The sequence below is a fragment of the Salvelinus sp. IW2-2015 genome, linkage group LG4q.1:29 (genome assembly GCF_002910315.2).
Source record: "Salvelinus sp. IW2-2015 linkage group LG4q.1:29, ASM291031v2, whole genome shotgun sequence".
Lineage (NCBI taxonomy): Eukaryota > Metazoa > Chordata > Actinopteri > Salmoniformes > Salmonidae > Salvelinus > Salvelinus sp. IW2-2015.
Genome location: NC_036842.1, coordinates 27,225,494 through 27,247,957, shown reverse-complemented (window position 1 = coordinate 27,247,957; position 22,464 = coordinate 27,225,494). Strand labels below are relative to the sequence as shown.

The 22,464-nt window shown below is 42.9% G+C and overlaps 1 protein-coding gene across 1 annotated transcript in view; it reads right to left on the bottom strand.

The window, feature by feature from the left end:
- LOC111961760 (secretory carrier-associated membrane protein 1) overlaps positions 1 to 18,000 on the bottom strand; it is a 28,955-nt gene extending 10,955 nt beyond the window's left edge. Inside the window, exons 1-5 of the mRNA XM_023984277.2 lie at positions 17,807 to 18,000; positions 10,393 to 10,470; positions 9,779 to 9,895; positions 2,263 to 2,374; positions 2,002 to 2,130 (exon numbers count right to left, since the gene is read on the bottom strand). Coding sequence (XP_023840045.1) covers positions 2,002 to 2,130; positions 2,263 to 2,374; positions 9,779 to 9,895; positions 10,393 to 10,470; positions 17,807 to 17,863 — 493 coding nt within the window. The 5' untranslated portion in view covers positions 17,864 to 18,000. The remainder of the gene's footprint in view (positions 1 to 2,001; positions 2,131 to 2,262; positions 2,375 to 9,778; positions 9,896 to 10,392; positions 10,471 to 17,806) is intronic.
- Positions 18,001 to 22,464: the final 4,464 nt, after the last annotated feature.

The following is a 22,464-nucleotide window of genomic DNA, read 5'->3' as shown; positions in this document are numbered from 1 at the left end:
CTCCCCAGCACAAGGTGCAATTCTAGGAGTAACATTGGATGGTCAGTTATCATGGTCACGTCATATTGACAAAGTTGTTGTGAAGATGATGAGAGGTATGTCTGCGTTGTTCTGCTTTCTGCGTTTTTTCCACAAATATCAACTGTACTCGTTGTTCAGGCTTTGATCTTGTCCCATCTTGATTACTGTCTGGTAATATAGTCAGGTGTAGCAAAGACAGACCTAGCAAAGCTGCAGCTGTCTCAAAACAAAGCAGCACGCCTTACCCTGAACTGCAAACATAGAACTAACATCAACAACATGCATGAAAGTCTCATGGTTGAGGACAAAATTACTGCTTCTCTTCTAGTCTTTTTAAGTCATTTGAAAATGCCTAACCACTTGTATAATCTATTTGTATACACTTCAAAACAAATACACAGTACATTCCCAACACGCCAATATGGGTTTCTTCATGGTATTCAAACCCAAAACAGATTCAATGCACTGCTCAGTTATGTATAGAGCCAGATGTTACTCAGGCAAAACTAACTGCAAAAATCTCTGAAGCTGGAGACTCTTACCTCCCTCACTAGCTTTAAGCACCAGCTGTCAGAGCAGCTTACAGATCACTGCACCTGTACATAGCTCATCTGTAAATAGCCCATCCAATCTACCTCATCCCCATACTGTATTTATTTATTTTGCTCCTTTGCACCCCAGTATCTCAACTTGCACATTCATCTTCTGCACATCCTACCATTCCAGTGTTTAATTGCTATATTGTAATTACTTTGCCACCATGGCCTATTTATTGCCTTACCTCTCTTATCCTACCTCATTTGCACATGCTGTATATAGATTTTTCTACTGTATGTTTGTTTATTCCATGTATAACTCTGTGTTGTTGTATGTGTCGAACTGCTTTGCTTTATCTTGGCCAGGTCACAGTTGCAAATGAGAACTTGTTCTCAACTAGCCTACCTGTTTAAATAAAGGTGAAAAAATATATATAGTTAAATGAAAAAAAAAAAGCAAGTTCAGCTTTAAAAACATATATCACAGCACCTCCTTCTAAAGCTCTCATTTAACTGTAGTGTATATAAGAATATGAATACTGTGTAAATAGTATTTTTGTTGTCTTTCCTATATACACACAATGTAATATCTTACGTTGTTCTTGTCTATTACTGATCTGTACTTTGTCATGTATTTGTACGTTTTGTGTGGACCCCAGGAAGAGTAGCTTCTGCATGTGCAGTAGCTAATGGGGATCCTAATAAACTAAACAGTGTTCACACACACACACACACACAGTCAATTAAATAATTCACAATGAGCAGAACTCTACCTTGGGGCTATAATAATGGCATGACTCTGGGCATTGTATAGAGTCTGGTGTGTTGTAGTCTACAGTCACATTGGCATGGTACAGTCATAACTATAGTGGCAGGATTCTGAACCATACTGAAGAATGCTCTCTGGTGAGACGGGGAAAAATACATAAGGTGTGGGGAAAGAGAGGAGAAGGTGAGAGAGAGAGATACAGGAAGGTAGATACCGTAGGAGAGAGGTAGGAGGAGTGCCCTAGACAGGTTGGAACTCCCAAAGTCTCCCCCAGTCACCTGACCCGGTCACATGACTAGCTGCATCATGTGGTAGTGGAATTCCACCCTGTACTATTGGCTCATATTGAATACATGCTGCATTTATGTGTTCCTTTGTACCACTTCTCAATGGCATTTTCAGCTTTAACAGATATGCTGTCAGACAAGACAGCTGGGAGATTTGGAGAATAGTAATTTTTTTAAGCTTTCAACAAAACTCAGGCAAAAGTTCAGGCATATTGAAAGTACAATTCTAAAAAGTGTACATTTGCCATAGTAGAGTCTGACTTGACAAGGGAGCAGAGCAGTTAACATATGAGGTCACTTATCCAGATGTAGTACATGATCTTGGGTAGAGACTGGAGCTAGGTTTATTTGGTTATGAGGTATAGGGAACATAGATACAGTCACTCACACATCCAGATGTAGTACATGATCTTGACAGTCTTCTGGAAATCTACAGGGATGTCCACTGTGATGTCATGGTAGAAACAGGGACCCACAGGGAACTTCTCTGGGAGAGGAGGCCAGTTGTTTTTCCTACCTGAGACAGGAGAGAGAGAAGAAACATGCTTGAATGATTTTGCTAAGATCTTGTTTGAACTTTTGGGTCTGACACAGCTTAACAATGTTTTAATGTGGAAACATTGAATGTTGTATGAAGGTTGGTGCCAACCTCCTGATGCGTTGAGGGACTGCATCTCTCTCTCCCGGCGGTCTAGCTCTGCTGCCTTCCTCTCCAGCTCCTCCTGTCTCCTCAGCAGCTCTGCTGAAGCCCGCACTTGCTCCTACACAGTCAAACAGGGGGCACTGACAGTCTACAGTACACAGAGATGTTGCAGACGTTATGCAGACTGAGGCTCCATATGACTGACAAGTCTGATTTGATCTCTGACAGTTAACTTCAAGTCAACTTGAAATTGAGGCAGCTGTTTTTGTAATGTACAGTTGAAGTCGGAAGTTTACATACTTAGGTTGGAGTCATTGAAACTCGTTTTTCAACCACTCCACACATTTCTTGTTAACGAACTATAGTTTTGGCATGACAAGTAATTTACTTTGTGCATGACAAGTAATTAAAAAAAAAAGGAGTTTAAAGACAGGTTATTTCACTGCATCAAATTCCAGTGGGTCAGAAGTGTACATACACTAAGTTGACTGCGCCTTTAAACAGCTTGGAAAATTCCAGAAAATTATGTGATGGTTATAGAAGCTTCCGATAGGCTAATTGACATAATGAGTCAATTGGAGGTGTACCTGTGTATCAGTGCCTCTTTGCTTGACATCATGGGAAAAACAAAAGAAATCAGCCAAGACCTCAGAAAAAAAAGATTGTAGACCTCCACAAGTCTGGTTCATCCTTGGGAGCAATTTCCAAACGCCTGAAAGTACCACATTCATCTGTACAAACAACAGTACACAAGTATAAACACTATGGAACCACGCAGCCGTCATACCGCTTGTCTCCTAGAGATGAACGTACTTTGGTGCGAAAAGTGAAAATCAATCCCAGAACAACAGCAAAGGACCTTGTGAAGATGCTGGAGGAAACAAGAGCAAAAGTATCTATATCCACAGTAAAACGAGTCCTATATCGACATAACCTGAAAGGCCGCTCAGCAAGGAAGAAGCCACTGCTCCAAAACCGCCATAAAAAGCCAGACTACGGTTTGCAACTGCACATGGGGACAAAGATTGTAACTTTTTGGAGAAATGTCGTCTGGTCTGATGAAACAAAAATAGAACTGTTTGGCCATAATGACCATCGTTATGTTTGGAGGAAAAAGCGGGAGCTTGCAAGCTGAAGAACCTGTGCTTCACAGTTGGGATGGTGGTGGCAGCATCATGTTGTGGGGGTTACTTTGCTGCAGGAGGGACTGGTGCACTTCACAACATAGATGGCATCATGAGGGAGGGATTTATGTGGATATATTGAAGCAACATCTCAGACACAGTCAGGAAGTTAAATCTTGGTTGCAAATGGGTCTTCCAAATGGACAATGACCCCAAGCATACTTCCAAAGTTGTGGCAAAATGACTTAAGGACAACAAAGTCAAGGTATTGGAGTGGCCAACACAAAGCCCTGACCTCAATCCTATAGAATATTGTGGGCAGAACTGAAGCGCGTGCGAGCAAGGAGGCCCACAAACCTGACTCAGTTACACCAGCTCTGTCAGGATAGGGCCAAAATTCACCCAACTTATTGTGGAAGCTTGTGGAAGGCTACCGAAACATTTACCACAGTTAAGCAATTTAAAAAGGCAATGCTACTGAGTACTAATTGAGTGTATAGTAAACTTCTGACCCACTGTAAATGTGATGAAAGAAATAAAGCTGAAATATCGTCTCTCTTACTATTATTTCTGACATTTCACATTTAGATCCAAGATGGCGTAGCAGTCGGATGTGTCTTTGTCCTGTCTGTCCCGTGTAAATAGTATTCGTATTTTCGTATACATTTCGTATTTATTTTATTTTATTTTAATATTTCACTTTCCATCTAGGAACTGAATATAATTCCTACATTCCGCCTCACCCATGTGGTACGACTGCTATTTTTTTTATATATTTTAGAACCGTAACCCAATCAGAAGCTAGCCAGATAACTAGCTACTAGCTAGTAGTCAGTTAGCCACTGCTGCGGTCTTCGCCCTTAACTCGGACACAGCCAGCTTCAATACCGGGCCACATACTGCCATCGAGCGAATATACAACCCAGAGCTATAGGACTGTTTTTCTCTACCACATCACCGGATTCCACGCAAAGCTCTGGACAATTACACCGTATTATCACAGCTAGCTAGCTGCAACGAGTGGCTACTCCTGGCTAACACCTCTGTCCCGAAGCAAGCACCAGTTAGCCTTGAGCTAGCCTCGAGCTAGGCCCATCTGCCGGCTAGCTGCAAGCGCGATATCAACCCAGAGCATATAGGACTGCTTTTCTCTACCACATCACCGGATTCCTGACGCAAGCTTGGACAATTACACCGTATTCACAGCTAGCTAGCTGCAACCGAGTGGCTACTACTGGCTAACACCTCTGTCCCGAAGCAAGCACCAGTTAGCTTGAGCTAGCCTCGAGCTAGGCCCATCTGCCGGCTAGCTGAAGAGCTAGCCGCACTGCCACTGCCACGAAGCTAGCACCAGTTAGCAAACACAATTCTACAATTCACAACCTCTCTTTCGCCATCGCCATCTGGCTTGGATTCTCTGTCGACACAACCACGTTTGAGCAGACCCCCTCCGTCTGAGCAGACCACCCCCCCCGGGTAACTAACTTTAAACGCCGCGTGCTAGCTTAGTGGAGGCCTCCTCTGCTCCATCTACGGCTGCCCCTGGACACTATGATCACTTGGCTACATAGCTATGCATGCTTGACTGTCAATTACATATTCACGCTACTCCATTCTGTATTTGTGTCTTATCTGTCGGCTCTGTGCTTTAACTCAGGATCTGTGTGTAGTTAATCCGACCTCTCTGCCTAGTCATCGCCATTTTTACCTGTTGTTGCTGTGTTAGATTAGCACCCTGTTATTGCTGCTGTTATCTTACCTGTTGTTTTAGCTAGCTCTCCCAATCAAGACCTGCAATCACTTTATGCCTTATTGTATGTTTCTCTCAATATCAATATGCTTTGCATACTGTTGTTCAGGCTAGTTTTCATTGTCATTGTTTGTGTTTGCAATGGACCCTGTAGTTCCACTCTCGGTATCTCTGATACCCCCTTGTCCACCCCCAACACATGCGGTGACCTCACCCATTGAGACCAGCATGTCCAGAGATACAACCTTCTTATCATACCCAGTGCCTGGGCTTGCCTCCGCTGTACCCGGCCGCCCCTCCATATGTTGCATTATGCCGAATCTATTCTACCACGCCCATAAATCTGTCCTTTTATTCTTTGTCCCCAAACGCTCTAGGCGACCAGTTTTGATAGCCTTTAGCGCACCCTCATCCTACTACTCCTCTGTTCCTCGGTGTGATGTGGAGGTTAAACCCAGGCCCTGCATGTCCCCAGTCCACCCTCATTTGTTGACTTCTGCGATCGAAAAGCCTTGGCCCTATGCCATGTCAACATCAGAAGCCTCCTCCCTAATTTTGCCTTACTCACCGCTTTAGCACACTCTGCCATTCCTGATGTCCTTGCCGTGTCCGAATCCTGGCTTAGGAAGGCCCACCAAAAATTCTGAGAGTTCCATACCCAACTATAACACTTTCCGTCAAGATAGAACTGCCAAAGGGGAGGAGTTGCAATCTACTGCAGAGATAGCCTGCAAGTTCTGTCATACTTTCCAGGTCTATGCCCAAACAGTTCGAACTTCTAATTTGAAAAATTTATCTCTCCAGAATAAGTCTCTCACTGTTGCGCTGTACCGCCCGACCCTCTCAGCTCCCAGCTGTGCCCTGGACACCATTCTGTGAATTGATCGCTCCCCATCTAGCTTCAGAGTTTGTTCTGTTAGGTGACCTAAACTGGGATTGCTAACACCCCGGCAGTCCTACAATCCAAGCTTGATGCCCTCAATCTCACACAAATCATCAAGGAACCCACCAGGTACAACCCTAAATCCGTAAACATGGCACCCTAATAGACTATTATCCTGACCAACCTGCCCTCCAAATACACCTCTGCTGTCTTCAATCAAGATCTCAGCGATCACTGTATCCGCCACGGGTCCGCGGTCAAACGACCACCCCTCATCACTGTCAAACGCTCCCTAAAACACTTCTGCGAGCAGGCCTTTCTAATCGACCTGGCCCGGGTACCCTGGAAGGATATTGACCTCATCCCGTCAATTGAGGATGCTCTGGTCATTCTTTAAATGTTACTTCCTCACCATATAGACAAGCATGCTCCGTTCAAAAAATGCAGAACCAAGAACAAGATATAGCCCTTGGTTTCACTCCAGACCTGACTGCCTCGACAAGCACAAAAACATCCTGTGGCGAACTGCAATAGCATCGAAGAGCCCCGCGATATGCAACTGTTCAGGGAAGTCAGGAACCAATACACGCAGTCAGTCAGGAAAGCAAAGGCCAGTTTTTTCAAGCAGAAATTCGCATCCTGTAGCTCATACTCCAAAAAGTTCTGGGATACTGTAAAGTCCATGGAGAACAAGAGCAGCCCACTGCACTGAGGCTAGGTAACACGGTCACCACCGATAAATCCGTGATAATCGAAGACTTCAACAAGACATTTCCTCAATGGCTGGCCATGCCTTCCTCCTGGCGACTCCAACCTTGCCAACAGCCCCCGCCCCCCGCTGCTACTCGCCCAAGCCTCCCCAGCTTCTCCTTTACCCAAATCCAGATAGCAGATGTTCTGAAAGAGCTGGAAAACCTGGACCCATACAAATCAGCGGGCTTGACAATCTGGACCCCCTATTTCTGAAACTGTCCGCCGCCATTGTCGCGCCACCTATTACCAGCCTGTTCAACCTCTCCTTCGTATCATCTGAGATCCCAAGGATTGGAAAGCTGCCGCGGTCATCCCCCTCTTCAAAGGGGGAGACACCCTGGACCCAAACTGTTACAGACCTATATCCACTCTGCCCTGCCTATCTAAGGTCTACGAAAGCCAAGTCAACAAACAGATCACTGACCATCTCGAATCCCACCGTACCTTCTCCGCTGTGCATTCCGGTTTCCGAGCCGGTCACGGGTGCACCTCAGCACGCTCAAGTACTAAACGACATCAATAACCGCCATGATAAAAGACATTACTGTGCAGCCGTCTTCATCGACCTGGCCAAGGCTTTCGACTCTGTCAATCACCATATTCTTATCGGCAGACTCAGTAGCCTCGGTTTTTCTAATGACTGCCTTGCCTGGTTCACCAACTACTTTGCAGACAGAGTTCAGTGTGTCAAATCGGAGGGCATGTTGTCCGGTCCTCTGGCAGTCTCTATGGGGGTACCACAGGGTTCAATTCTCGGGCCGACTCTTTTCTCTGTATACATCAATGATGTTGCTCTTGCTGCGGGCGATTCCCTGATCCACCTCTACGCAGACGACACCATTATTATTACTTCCGGCCCTTCCTTGGACACTGTGCTATCTAACCTCCAAACGAGCTTCAATGCCATACAACACTCCTTCCGTGGCCTCCAACTGCTCTTAAACGCTAGTAAAACCAAATGCATGCTTTTCAACCGTTCGCTGCCTGCACCCGCACGCCCGACTAGCATCACCACCCTGGACGGTTCCGACCTAGAATATGTGGACATCTAATAAGTACCTAGGTGTCTGGCTAGACTGCAAACTCTCCTTCCAGACTCATATCAAACATCTCCAATCAAAAAAAATCAAATCAAGAATCGGCTTTCTATTCCGCAACAAAGCCTCCTTCACTCACGCCGCCAAACTTACCCTAGTAAAAACTGACTATCCTACCGATCCTCGACTTCGGCGATGTCATCTACAAAATAGCTTCCAACACTCTACTCCAGCAAACTGGATGCAGTTTATCACAGTGCCATTCGTTTTGTTACTAAGCACCTTATACGACCCACCACTGCGACTGTATGCCCTAGTCGGCTGGCCCTCGCTACATGTTCGTCGTCAGACCCACTGGCTCCAGGTCATCTACAAGGCTATGCTAGGTAAAGTGCCGCCTTATCTCAGTTCACTGGTACGATGGCTACACCCAGCCAGCACGCGCTCCAGCAGGTGTATCTCACTGATCATCCTAAAGCTAAAACCTCATTTGGACGCCTTTCCTTCCAGTTCTCTGCTGCCTGCGACTGGAACGAATTGCAAAAATCTCTGAAGTTGGAGACTTTTATCTCCCTCAACAACTTCAAAAATCTGCTATCCGAGCAGCTAACCGATCGCTGCAGCTGTACATAGTCCATCTGTAAACTACCACCCCAATTTACCTACCTCACCCCCATACTGCTTTTATTTATTTACTTTTCTGTCTTTTGCACACCAGTATCTCTTCTTGCACATGATCATTGATGATTTATAACTCCAGTGTTAATCTGCTAAATTGTAATTATTCGATTTATTGCCTACCTCATGCCTTTTGCACACATTGTATATAGATCTCTTTTTTCTACCATGTTATTGACTTGTTTATTGTTTACTCCATGTGTAACTCTGTGTTGTCTGTTCACACCTGCTATGCTTTATCTTGGCCAGGTCGCAGTTGCAAATGAGAACTTGTTCTCAACTAGCCTACCTGGTTAAATAAAGGTGAAAAAATTAAAAATTAAAAAAAATTAAAAAAAATAAACATTCTTAAAATAAAAGTAGTGATCCTAACTGACCTAAGACTAGGATTAAATGTCAGAAATTGTGAAAAACTGAGTTTAAATGTATTTGGCTAAGGTGTATGTAAACTTTCGACTTCAACTGTATCTCTGTGTGTGTTTGGCAGAGACTACGGTGTCAGCACAGTCCCAGTCGTCATCTCCAACTGCTCTCTCTCCATGCAAGTCAGAATAATTAACACTCTGCTTCTTACTTTACAAAATGCTAATTGCCTCGCTAACATGTGTGCCCCATCTGTAGCATGCTACAACTGCAGGTGAAGCAATATCTGCATTTGACATCATTAGCCATCGCTAGTCACTAGCCAAACTACTGAAAAAGAATGCGGAACAATGCATCTTTAAAGTAGGAAGGATTTGTATTTAAACAGTGAAGAGAAAGGATACTAGTCACATGCCTTATTGCCAACTTCCTGGTGCAGCATTCTGAAACTCTCTCTGTGTGTATGACCAGGGACAAAACTGTGTCAGTAGAGGTATAAAAAGTCCCTAAAACTTTAGATTAAGGCGTTTTCTTTTTCCTGTGTTATCTGTCTTCTTGTGTCTCTATCACACTCTTTTTGCAAACACTAAGTTACACTTTTCCCTCAGGAGGCAAGGTGTGGAGCTAGGCCATCTCCACACTGTCACAAACAGCTTTTATTAGAACACTCCACATGCTGAGGAGAGCCTGCTGCCTCGTAGCCAGGAGCTGTCACACCCACCCCAGGGGGGGCATGCATGGTGTTTATATGGAAATACATTCCATCGCGAAAAGGTGCAGCCGTAGAGCTCTCCTATCTTTTCTTCAGAGGGGTGGAATTGCATGGTGTAAAAGGGTAGAAGAGGTTGTGAGGTGTGTGTGTGTGTGGGGGGGGGGGGGGGGGGGGGGGGGGGGGGGGGGGGGGGGGGGGGGGGGGGGGGGGGGGGGGGGGTACCTGTGTCTGTTGAGGCTGTGAGTATGCAGGCGGTTCTTCCGTAGGCTTCATGATGGCTGGCTGTGTGTTGGTGGTGGTGGTGGGGGCAGGTACTTTGGGTGCCGTGCCAGAAGGGACCTGGGAGAAAAAAGAATCATCACACACTGGTTTAGTGTCAACCCACACCCTATTCTCCATGTAGTACACTACTTCTGACAAGAACCCCATGTAGCTAAGCTCAAAACAAGGTAGTGTACTAGTGGTCCTCTGTTGGTAGAACATGGTGCTTGCAACCCCAGGATAGTGGGTTCAATTCCCGGGACCACTTAAAATGTATGCACATATGACTAAATTGCTTTGGATAAAAGGGTCTGCTAAATGTCATATAATATATCACTAATGAGGGAATAGGGTGTTAGCTGAGAAGCAGACATTCAGGAATCAGAATCTTCAACCACTCCTCCTGGAAGTTAACGCTGAATATAATACCATAACGAACACTAATCATCTGTAGTCACCATCAGTACCATATCAGCTCTTCTATTTATCTCATCAATGGTGTCGCTATCTCACATCCAACAGCTCAACTCTCCTCAACACTTCTAACAGTGTGCAGTGTACTGTGCAGTTCTCACCGGCTTGGCATCTGTGAAGGGGTTGTACTCTTCCAACCCTGGAGGAGCATTTTGTGTTACTTGTGTCACTGACGGATCCTGAGAGGAAAGGAAAAGAGAGAACAAAGTCAGTGTTCATACAGTATATCACCAGGAGCAGTGAGGCCGTCAACAGGCTGCACTCCCATGTAGTAAATCAGGCCTTAATAACAGGCTCTCAAATTGCCTAGCCTATATCTGCTGCATTGCCATGGTGTGATAAATGAACTCTGAAGCCACTCCAGTGTGACGTAAACGGATCATCTGTAGTGGATGCTAGCCTAGCCTAAGCTTACTTCAACCCAATCTATGATGTCTGCTTACAAATCAAGAGCACCACCAGCCTCATCTACCTAACCTGGCCTCAGGTTTTCAAAATAACAAACAGAACGTACTTTTCATCTGAAGAAGAGAATTCCTCCACAATTACAAGGCTGCAGACAGACAGACAGACCGACCCAAACAGCAGGCTACCCTTCACTGTCAACCCAGGGCTATAATCCAAAACTGGCAAAGACAGGATGATTCCAATCATTTTCCCCACCACAGAGAGCTATAAATATGGCAGAGCCCACTAGTTAGAGAAGAGAATGCCTTCCTCTAAGAAAAAAAGACTGGGTACTGCTGCTGGCATGCTGTGCTGTGTAGACAGATACAGTCTAGGCTAATCATTATATTTCATCAACCTTTATTTTAGGCCATGCAGATTCAATGTTGGTATCAGTCAGTTAAAACCTCAGTTTCATTGGCCTACTTTGTTCTCCAGTCTCCTTGTAAATCCAGGAGGCTACAGGTAGGCTATTTGCCAAGTGCTAAAAGTAGGCCTATAGGTGCACCTCCCAGGACTGATGCATTGTTTAACTACTGTGTGTCCACTGTGTCTACAGGTGTGTGCTGCGATCAGCTCTGAAACAGAGAATAAGGTGTGCTTTGGTGTAGGCTATATCATCACTGTGTGTGCATGGATGCACGCGTGTGTAGGGTGCATTTCAGGTAGCCAGCTCACAATGACAAGAAGTTTCACTCATGCAGCATAAATTCAGATGAGACTCAGGTTCAGTGCAGTCCAATATAGCAGTTTATACTGGATTCATTGGCTACAGACTAGTGCAGTATAGCCAGTTACAGCCGGTACAGTCCAGTATCAGTAAGTCTGTCCCAGTCCAACCCTCCTCCTCTGTGCTGACTGAGTCTCATGTCTGTGTTTAACAGAAGCAGGCTGCTCCTTGTCCCGAGGACAGGCCAGTCATCAATATTTCAGGGTATATCGTGATGAATCTGTAATACGGTCCTGACGCACAGCCACAAACACACATCGCTTAAGTATAAGCACACCCCATGGAACTTCAAAAATACAAGATAAGCTACTGCTTTTGTTAGCCTACAGTACAACAGATTCAACAGGTTGGACCGATCTAGGTTATGTGAAACACAAAAAACATCTCAGTTAATATTAGAAATGAGGGGCCGTTAACATAGCTCCACTAGAAGGTGAAGTATTCCTCTCCTTCTGAGAGCATCTCACAGAGAGAAAGCAGCCGTACAGGCAGTCACTACTGCCACAGCAACAATGATGCTGACTCGCACAATGTAAACACACAAACACGTGGGTGTGTGTGTGTTAGATAGGGATAACTTGTAGCCTCTACAAGCCTCTCATCAATCTCACGGAGACACTGCAACAACGACTTCATCAGCTATTTGGTAGATGGGTTTTAGGAAGGCAAATGATTTGATAAGAGAAACTACCATGAAAGAACAGGATGCAAGTCAGGGGAAAGCAGCCAAAAATACCCTAAGCACCAGCTGTCGCCATGACAGCACCATATGATTTCATGAACTATTGAAGAGAGCCCGGAGTTGCAGGGAATTAATCACTAGGCTACTGGCTTCAAGGCTAAAACAGGCTGAAATGGGGAGTCAATGAAAAGCGGCTATGAAAAGTAAACTGACATTTACTCCTGAGGTACTGACCTGTTGCACCCTCTAGAACCACTGATTATTATTTGACCCTGCTGGTCATCTATGAACATCTTGAAGAACAATCTGGCCTTAAATGGTCATGTACTCTTATAATCTACACCTGGCACAGCCAGGGTTCCCAAGTGGCGCAGCAATCTAAGGCACTGCATCTCAGGGCTAGAGGTGTCACTACAGACCCCGGTTCGATTCCAGGCTGTATCACAACAGACCATGATTGGGAGTCCCATAGGGCGGCACACAATTGGCCCAGCGTCGACCAGGTTGTCATTGAAATTAAGAATTTGTTCTTAACTGATTTGCCAAGTTAAATAAAGGTTAAATAAAAATAAAGAGGACTAACTACCACCCAGACCCTGGTTCCTCTCTAGGTTTCTTCCTAGGGTCCTGCCTTTCTAGGGAATTTTTCCTAGCCACCGTGCTTCTACATCTGCATTGCTTGCCGTTTGGGGTTTTAGGCTGAGTTTCTGTATAGCACTGTGACATCTGCTGATGTAAAAAGGGCTTTATAAATACATTTGATTGATTTAACTAACAATGCCATTACCGACAGTGGTCTGTTAGGTTAGCCTAGACCTAATTCTGGGGTGCACAGATTTGGTCATTGAGGACAGCAGTCCCTGCTGCTTTTCATCCATGCCTTTTAGTCACTTTGAGAAACTAGGTGTGTGCTGTGCACTCTGTGCAATATGTGATTTATTGATCCATGACAGGGAGGAGCCAAACAACAGCGGCCCACTAGGACTGGGGTAAGGCAGGCACTCATGTCCCAATTCAAGTGACTGAGTGACAAATGGGAGCACTTCAGATGGAATCACTACTGCCTTCCAGCTCTGAAATCTGACCAATCCTGTATGTTCACACACACCTGAGATTATATATACAGTACCAGTCAAAAGTTGACACCTACTCATTCAAGGGTTTCTCTTTATTTTATACACATTTCTACATTGTAGAATAATAGTGAAGACATCAAAACTATGAAATAACACATATGGAATCATGTAGTAACCAAAAAGTGTTAAACAAATCAAAATATATTAAAGATTCTTCAAAGTAGCCACCCTTTGCCTTGATGACAGCTTTGCACACTCTTGGCATTCTTTCAAACAGCTTCATGAGGAATGCTTTTCCAACAGTCTTGAAGCAGTTCCCACATATGCTGAGAACTTGTTGGCTGTTTTCCTTCACTCTGCGGTCCAACTCATCCCAAACCATCTCAATTGGGTTTAGRTTGGTTAATTGTGGAGGCCATGTCATCTGATGCAGCACTCCATCACACTCCTTCTTGGTCAATGAGCCCTTACACTGCCTGGAGGTGTGTTATGGGCCATTGTCCTGTTGAAAAACAAATGATARTCCCACTAAGCGCAAAACAGATGGGTTGGCGTATTGCTGCAGAATGCTGTGGTAGCCATGCTGGTTAAGGATGCCTTAAATTCTAAATAAATCACAGACAGTATCACCAGCAAAGCACCATCACACCTCCATGCTTCATGGTGGGAACCACACATGCGGAGATAATCCGTTCACCTACTCTGCGTCGGCAGTTGGAACCAAAAATCTAAAATTTGACCAAAGGACAGATTTCCACCGATCTAATGTCCATTGCTCATGTTTCTTGGCCCAAGCAAATATTTTMTTCTTCTTATTGGGGGCCCTTTAGTGGTTTCTTTGCAGCAATTCGACCATGGAGGCCTGATTCACACAGCCTCCTCTGAACAGTTGATGTTGAGATCTGTCTGTTACTTGAACTCTGTGAAACATTTATTTGGGATGCAATTTCTGAGGCTGGTAATTCTAATGAACTTATTCTCTGCAGCAGAGGTAACCCTGGGTCTTCCTTTCCAGTGTCAGGCCTCATGAGAGCCAATTTTATCATAGCACTTGATGGGTTTTGCAACTGCACTTGAAGAAACTTTCAAAGTTCTTAATTTTCCGGATTGTCAGACCTTCCTGTCTTAAAGTAATGATGGACTGTTGTTTCTCTTTGCTTATTTGAGCTGTTCTTGTCATAGTATGGACTTTTACCAAATAGGGCTGTCTTCTGTATGCCACCTTTACCTTGTTACAACACAATTGATTGGCTCAAACGCATTAAGGAAAGAAATTCCACAAATGAACAAGGGACACCTGTTAGTTGTAATGCATTCCAGGTGACTACCTCATGAAGCTGGTTGAGAGAATTCCAAGAATGTGCAAAGCTGTCAAGGCAAAGGGTGGCTACTTTGAAGCTCAAATATTTTGATTTGTTTAACACTTTTTTGGTTACTACATGATTCCATATGTGTAATTTCAGTTGAAATCTTCACTATTAATCTACAATGTAGTTAAAAAATAAAGAAAAACCCTGGAATGAGTAGGTGTGTCCAAACTTGATTGGTACTATATATCTTTTTTAGGATCCCATTAGCTGTTGCAATAGCAGCAGCTACTCTTCCTGGGGTCCACAATCTGCAGCAATACGTGAGAGCAGAGAAATGCAGAGAGGGACTAATCGTGTATAGCCCAATAAATAAATTACTGTTTGTGGCACTGTGGTCAGCACACCACTCCACAACTCGTGTTGAGTTACACACATTTCTATACAGCACAGGTAGCTGTGGGAAGTACACCATTCATTCCTTCTCTAACAATAAAACCATGCTTACGATCAATTATCAATAATCCTTACACATAGGCCTAAGCATCAACCTACAGACCAAGCCACATTATTCAAACAGCAAGGAGGGGACAGAATTTAATGAGGGCAACTCTGCTGCTCCCAGGGTGACAAAGCAATGATTAAAGGACAAGAGTGTATGTGTCTCAGAGTTGAGAGCTAGCAAGTAACCGTGGCAGTGATTAAACTATAATTTAATTGAAACAGAGAGAGAAAGGGCGAGAGAGAAAGCGATAAAGGAAGAAAGAGGTTTGTGTCTAAAACAAGGAACAACTAGCCTGGGAAGTAACCTAACCAAGTAAAACTCAACTCTGCGATGCAGGCCTATTTCTCATCAACGGAGTTAAGCGGCGCCTAGTGTGGGCGGACTGCAGGTCACGACATCACATAAAATTAAGTTATCAAAACTACAGATTTCAGCAACCAAATAGCCCACAATTACACAGGTAAATGTCCATGTGATGTTGCGAGCTCCAGTCCGCCCACACTAGTCGCCACTCAACTCTGTTGATATGAAGTTGGCTACATCATTGAGTTGAGTTTTACTTAGATAGGAAGCAGCCTAGGCAAACAATACAAAGCAGGACCTGTTTACCAAGCAAACAGGGTAAAATGTGCTGTGAGGATCAAATACACAGTTTCTCCCTGGTGAGACACTTCTACATTGACAGTCTACAGATCTAAGTAATAGTGTTACGTTCCTCAGTTTCTGTGTTGTGGTTTTGTTTGTGTGTGTGTGTGTTTCAGGATAGCTTCCCGGATTCCTCTAAGCAGCTGATTGGTCGGCCCCATTGATTTGTCATCCTTACTCACACCTACAATCCCATACCACTTTCACTCAACGGGGAGTTGAGTTGTAGCAGGGTGTTGTGTTCCCTCTTCCTAGAGGCGTACCTAACAAATAGGCTACCATTATCATAATGAAAGCAATGCAACATCTCATCTTTCAACCACCACAGTAGCAGGTATCAATGCAGAATTCCTGGAAAGCAAATGTGGTAGTGGGGTTGGGGGGGATTTGGGTCACAGAATTATTATTATATTTTTTACCTTTACATTTTCCTAGGCAAGTCAGTTAAGAACAAATTCGTATTTACAATGATGGCCTACCCCGGCCAAACCCGGACGGCGCCTATGGGACTCCCAATCACGACCTGATGTGATTCAGCCTGGATTTGAACCAGGGACTGTAGTGCCTTAGACTGCTGCGCCACTCAGGACATCACAGCAGCACATCAAATGACTGTAGGCATTCATCATATCATGTTTTGATTAAACGACTTAAACTATTGGCTTGAATAGAATAATCTGCCTGTCAATCACAATGAGGTGACAACATTGTTAAGACAACAGTTAAGACAGCGGGCTACCATTAGACCATACACATCATGCGAGACTTCCTACCACAAAATCTACCACTGTTTACACAGCAGGAATATGGTGCAGTTTGGACAAAGTTGGATTCAGATGTTTATTTGATAGCGAAAGACATTTCACTTCATGTCTGGTAAATACAGTTCTTAGAAATTATACATATGCTTTTGTTGCCAGGAAACGTTTTTTTTGGTGATGTCAGTTATATTGTGGTATTGTTATTTTCCGTCACCAAACACCAGAAGGATGACCATCTCAGGGAGTCCAACCAATTCACAAACTACCTATGTTGTGTCCAAAGCGATCTGAGCCGATGGACACCCTCAAAGACTGGGATTATCATTCCCAGAATCACTGACAACAAAAGGTGCCCCCACAGTTCTCTCATTCACCCCTTCTTCAAATCCCCTGGATTATTTCTTCCAAATACATCACACACGTTTTCATAGCATGTGGGTTGTGCTCAGACTTCTACTCTGCAGACTTTACATTAGTAAGCATCAGCGTGTGGCCATTGAAGATTAACCTACATTGTGTCAGTTGTGAAAGGGCGTGTTTTGGACTTTGGACATATAAAGGTATGTTGTTTCCCATAACATAAAAAATGGTCAATGTTACACACAGTCCAATACAAGCAACACTTTTGCCCGATGAAGTTTGTAACACTGCTGTCATGTCCACCATGTCTGTAACACTGCTGTCATATGTAACGCCAGGCACTAACTGCCTACCAACATCAATTTCAATGAGTTGTCCTAAATCAATAACTCACAAGTGCTTAATGAATCAACATGAGATAAGGCCACATAAGTGTGTGTGTGTGTGTGTGTGTTAGACCATATACGCTGACGGTCTATCAGAGATAAACAGTTCAGGTGAAGACGCACCACAACAGATGGGTGGCAAATCATAAGCAAGTTAACGTTAACTAGCTAGATGTAGCAGCTAGTATACTGACACTGATAACATCACACATGACAAGAATACGCCAAATCATCTAGCTAGCTAGTTTACTGTACTGGCTAATATCGTTTGTAAATAATTGCCTGATATAGTACAACTTTATATTTTTTCCAAAATAACGAATTGCTAGTTACTGTATTGTTAAGGTCTAGGTTGAAGATGACAATATATTTTCAACCTAGGCTAATGTTAAACGTTTGCTAAAAAGTATTGCAAGCTAGCTAGCTGACGTTACTGCTGCTATGTTGTCAGTCATGCCAGGAGAAACGACCTGACACTGCTATGGCTAGAAAGCTAGCTAACGTTAGTTTAGTAAGATAAAATGCACTCAACAGAGATGACATAGCTTGCTAGTTATAATAATCAGACTAACCAATTAGCATAGCCAAATGACAGACCGGTGAGTATTACACCTACCTGAAAAGGATTATTGAATTCAGGGTCCGCGAACGGGTTGTGGTCGAAATCTGACATTGTACTTCGATGATGTCTTCAATTATTAAAAACCGAAGTGGTAGTAAAAAATAAACAGCTGTACTTCAAAACAACGGCTGCAGCAAGTCTTGTCGCGGATTGCGTTGACCTCCGTTCCACCAGCAAGAATAAGCAAGACCTAGCCAGAATAAGGCCGTGTCCTCGGCGATTGTCCTTCAAAATAAAAGTTCCACAATGAAGATTGTGAAAAATATTACAAATGGTCGAAAATCTTAACATTTTATGAGGAAATGTTAGCAGACGTATGTTGTTTAACAATATAAAAAAGGGAATAAAGTGAATCGCCTTTATAGCACAAATAACAATATAACATTGACAATGTTAACATCATTAAAAGTAATGATTACCAGATAGTTATAACTGTAACAGTAATACAAATAAAAAAACATTTGTTATAATGCTACTATTAATACTAATAATAACAATAGTAATAATAATATTATAATTATAATAATCAACTTTAGAAAACACTTTTAAATCCCCATTGTTAATTAGCCCATTGTTGGTATTGCACAATGTTCAGTACGTTTTTCATATTGGACATACTACACCATTGTGTCGCAGAAAAAGGGGGTTCCATTCTACTCAGGAGTACTTACAAATAAACAAAAACAAAACATGGCTCACATTTGGGAACACACACAAACGGCTTCACCAGGAGGAGGGGAAAGGATTGGTATTTTTGAAGGCCGATGTTCAGCCCATCCAATCAAGCAGCTCAGTTTACCAGCTCTTACCTGCTTGTGTACTTGTATCCAACAACGGATCAGTAGAGACGGCTGGATGCGCTTGCATCGCTGGCCTTGGAAAGTCATGCAGCCTCAATTTTGTGGAAGGTAGGTTAAAAACTTCTTGTCAATAGGGGTGCGCTGTTTTCACTTTGAAAAAAATCGTGCCCAAATTAAACGGCCTCGTACTCTCTTCTAGATCATACAATATGCATATTATTATTACTATTGGATAGAAAACACTCTCAAGTTTCTAAAACTGTTTGAATTATATCTGTGAGTAAAACAGAACTCATTTGGGAGCAAACTTCCATATAGGAAGTGAAAAATCTGAAAACGAGGCTCTGTTTCAGGGCCTGCCTATTCAACTGGCTTTTAATCACTTTGAGAAACTAGGTGTGTGCTGTGCACTCTGTGCAATATGTGATTTATTGATCCATGACAGGGAGGAGCCAAACAACAGGACAGCGGCCCACTAGGACTGGGGTAAGGCAGGCAATCATGTCCCAATTCAAGTGACTGAGTGACAAATGTGAGCACTTCAGATGGAATTCACTTTACTGCCTTCCAGCTCTGAAATCTGACCAATCCTGTATGTTCACACAACACACACACACACCACACCACACACACACACACACACAACACACACACCACACACACACACACACACACACACCTGAGATTATATATACAGTACCAGTCAAAAGTTGACACACCTACTCATTCAAGGGTTTCTCTTTATTTTATACACATTTCTACATTGTAGAATAAAGTGAAGACATCAAAACTATGAAATAACACATATGGAATCATGTAGTAACCAAAAAAGTGTTAAACAAACAAAAATATATTAAAGATTCTTCAAAGTAGCCACCCTTTGCCTTGATGACAGCTTTGCACACTCTTGGCATTCTTTCAAACAGCTTCATGAGGAATGCTTTTCCAACAGTCTTGAAGCAGTTCCACATATGCTGAGAACTTGTTGGCTGTTTTCTCATTTTCTCTGCGGTCCAACTCATCCCAAACCATCTCAATTGGGTTTAGGTTGGTTAATTGTGGAGGCCATGTCATCTGATGCAGCACTCCATCACACTCCTTCTTGTGCAATGAGCCCTTACACTGCCTGGAGGTGTGTTATGGGCCATTGTCCTGTTGAAAAACAAATGATAGTCCCACTAAGCGCAAAAACAGATGGGTTGGCGTATTGCTGCAGAATGCTGTGGTAGCCATGCTGGTTAAGGATGCCTTAAATTCTAAATAAATCACAGACAGTATCACCAGCAAAGCACCATCACACCTCCATGCTTCATGGTGGGAACCACACATGCGGAGATAATCCGTTCACCTACTCTGCGTCGGCAGTTGGAACCAAAAATCTAAAATTTGACCAAAGGACAGATTTCCACCGATCTAATGTCCATTGCTCATTTTTCTTGGCCAAGCAAATATTATTCTTCTTATTGGGGCCCTTTAGTGGTTTCTTTGCAGCAATTCGACCATGGAGGCCTGATTCACACAGCCTCCTCTGAACAGTTGATGTTGAGATCTGTCTGTTACTTGAACTCTGTGAAACATTTATTTGGGATGCAATTTCTGAGGCTGGTAATTCTAATGAACTTATTCTCTGCAGCAGAGGTAACTCTGGGTCTTCCTTTCCAGTGTCAGGCCTCATGAGAGCCAATTTTATCATAGCACTTGATGGGTTTTGCAACTGCACTTGAAGAAACTTTTATTTATCGATATGTATGCACTTCATACGCCTTCCACTAAGTGTCAACAGGCAGTGGAAGGTTGAATGGTGGTCTAGCTTGATCTGAGGCCGAATAAGAGCTTTTGAGTGACAGGTCGGTATTTTCTTTGTCTTCGACGCGGCGCGGGGGGAGCTCGACATTGTCTTCTGAAAAGCGTTCGGTATACACAGCGAATATCTCCGGCTCTGATTTTATTTGATACATATGAGAAAAACATCATAAAGTAGGTTTTTTCAACGAGTTTTATCAGTTTATTCAACGTTTAATGGGACTTTTGGAATTTTCCGTTCTTTGCGCCAAGAGAGGATGGGAATGTTCGCGCCACAATGCTAGCCAAGGTTGCTAATTCGACAGAAGAAATGGACATCAAAACCAAACAACGATTTATTCTGGAAATAGGACTCCTTGTACAACATTTGATGGAAGCTCAGCAAAAGTAAGAAAACATTTATGATGTTATTTCGTATTCTGTGTAATAGTTGATGCCTATTCTCCGCCGTGTTGGTGAGCGCTGTCTCACAATAACCCAAGCTGTATGTTTGTGGTAAAGTTATTTTTTTAAATCTAACACAGCGGTTGCATTAAGAACCAGTGCATCTTTCATTTGCCATACAACAAGTATTTTTAGTAAAGTTTATGATGATTCTTTGGTCAGATTAGGTGAGTGTCCCAAAATTCTCCGGACATTCGGGGAATGTTGCTACGTATTCACAATGTATAACACGATTTGCAGCCTCTAAATATGCACATTTTCGAACAAAACATAAATGTATTGTATAACATGATGTTATAAGACTGTCATCTGATGAAGTTGTCCAAAGGTTAGTGATTAATTTTATAACTATTGCTGGTTTTTGCGAAAGCTACCTTTGCGGTGAATAAATGCCTTTGTGTGTTTGGCTATTGTGGTAAGCTAATATAATTCTATATTGTGTTTTCGCTGTAAAACACTTAAAAAATCGGAAATATGGCTGGATTCACAAGATGTTTATCTTTCATTTGCTGTACACCATGTATTTTTCATAAAGTTTTATGATGAGTATTTATGTATTTCACATTGCTCTCCGTAATTATTCTGGCTGCTTTGGTGCTATTTTTGATGGTGGCTGCAATGTAAAACTATGATTTATACCTCAAATATGCACATTTTCGAACAAAACATAAATGTATTGTATAACATGTTTTAAGACTGTCATCTGATGAAGTTGTTCAAGGTTAGTGATTAATTTTATCCTTATTTGTCGGTTTTGTGAAACTACCTATGCGGTGGAAACATGGTGAAAATATGCGGTTGTGTGTTTGGCTATTGTGGTTAGCTAATAGAAATACATATGTGTTTTCGCTGTAAAACATTTAAAAAAATCGGAAATGATGGCTGGTTCACAAGATGTTTATTTTTCATTTGCTGTATTGGACTTGTGTTCATCAAAATTATTTATATTGATATCCCTGTTCCGTTAGGCGCTAGGCTATGCTAGTCAGTCTTTTTTGATGAGGAGGATCCCGGATCCGGGAGGGTGATGAAGTAGAGGTTAATAAGCAAAGCACTTACATTTCTAAGTTAACATTACTTAACTTCTTGCAACTATAGGGGTGCTGTTCCGCATTAGCATATTTGTGTCTCCAATTAAACTGCCTCGTGCTAAATTCTTGATCGTACAATATGCATATTATTGTTATTATTGGATAGAAAACACACTTCTAGTTCTATAGAAGTTGGAATTTTGTCTCTGAGTGGTACAGAACAATTTCTACAGCACTTTTCATGACAGGGTTCAGATTTCAGAAAATTTTTACCTCTGATCTGGGGTCTGTTTTAAGGCGACAGTGAATGCTATGAAGAAACCGACACTGCCTACGTCTTCCTCTGGTGTTCTGTACGTCATCACGTTTTCAATGAAATCGATGGGACGTTCACAGCCATTATAAAAGACGAAAATGTACAGAGACCCCCTTTCTCATTGTGCGCCTGAAGCGTAAAGGACATCGGACCTGCCTCGTTCCAAATCGTTTTCTAACCAGCAATATTCTCCGGTCATGTTTTCGTCGTTATAGTTGTTAAAAACATCATAATGTATTTAATTTGAACCGTTTTATA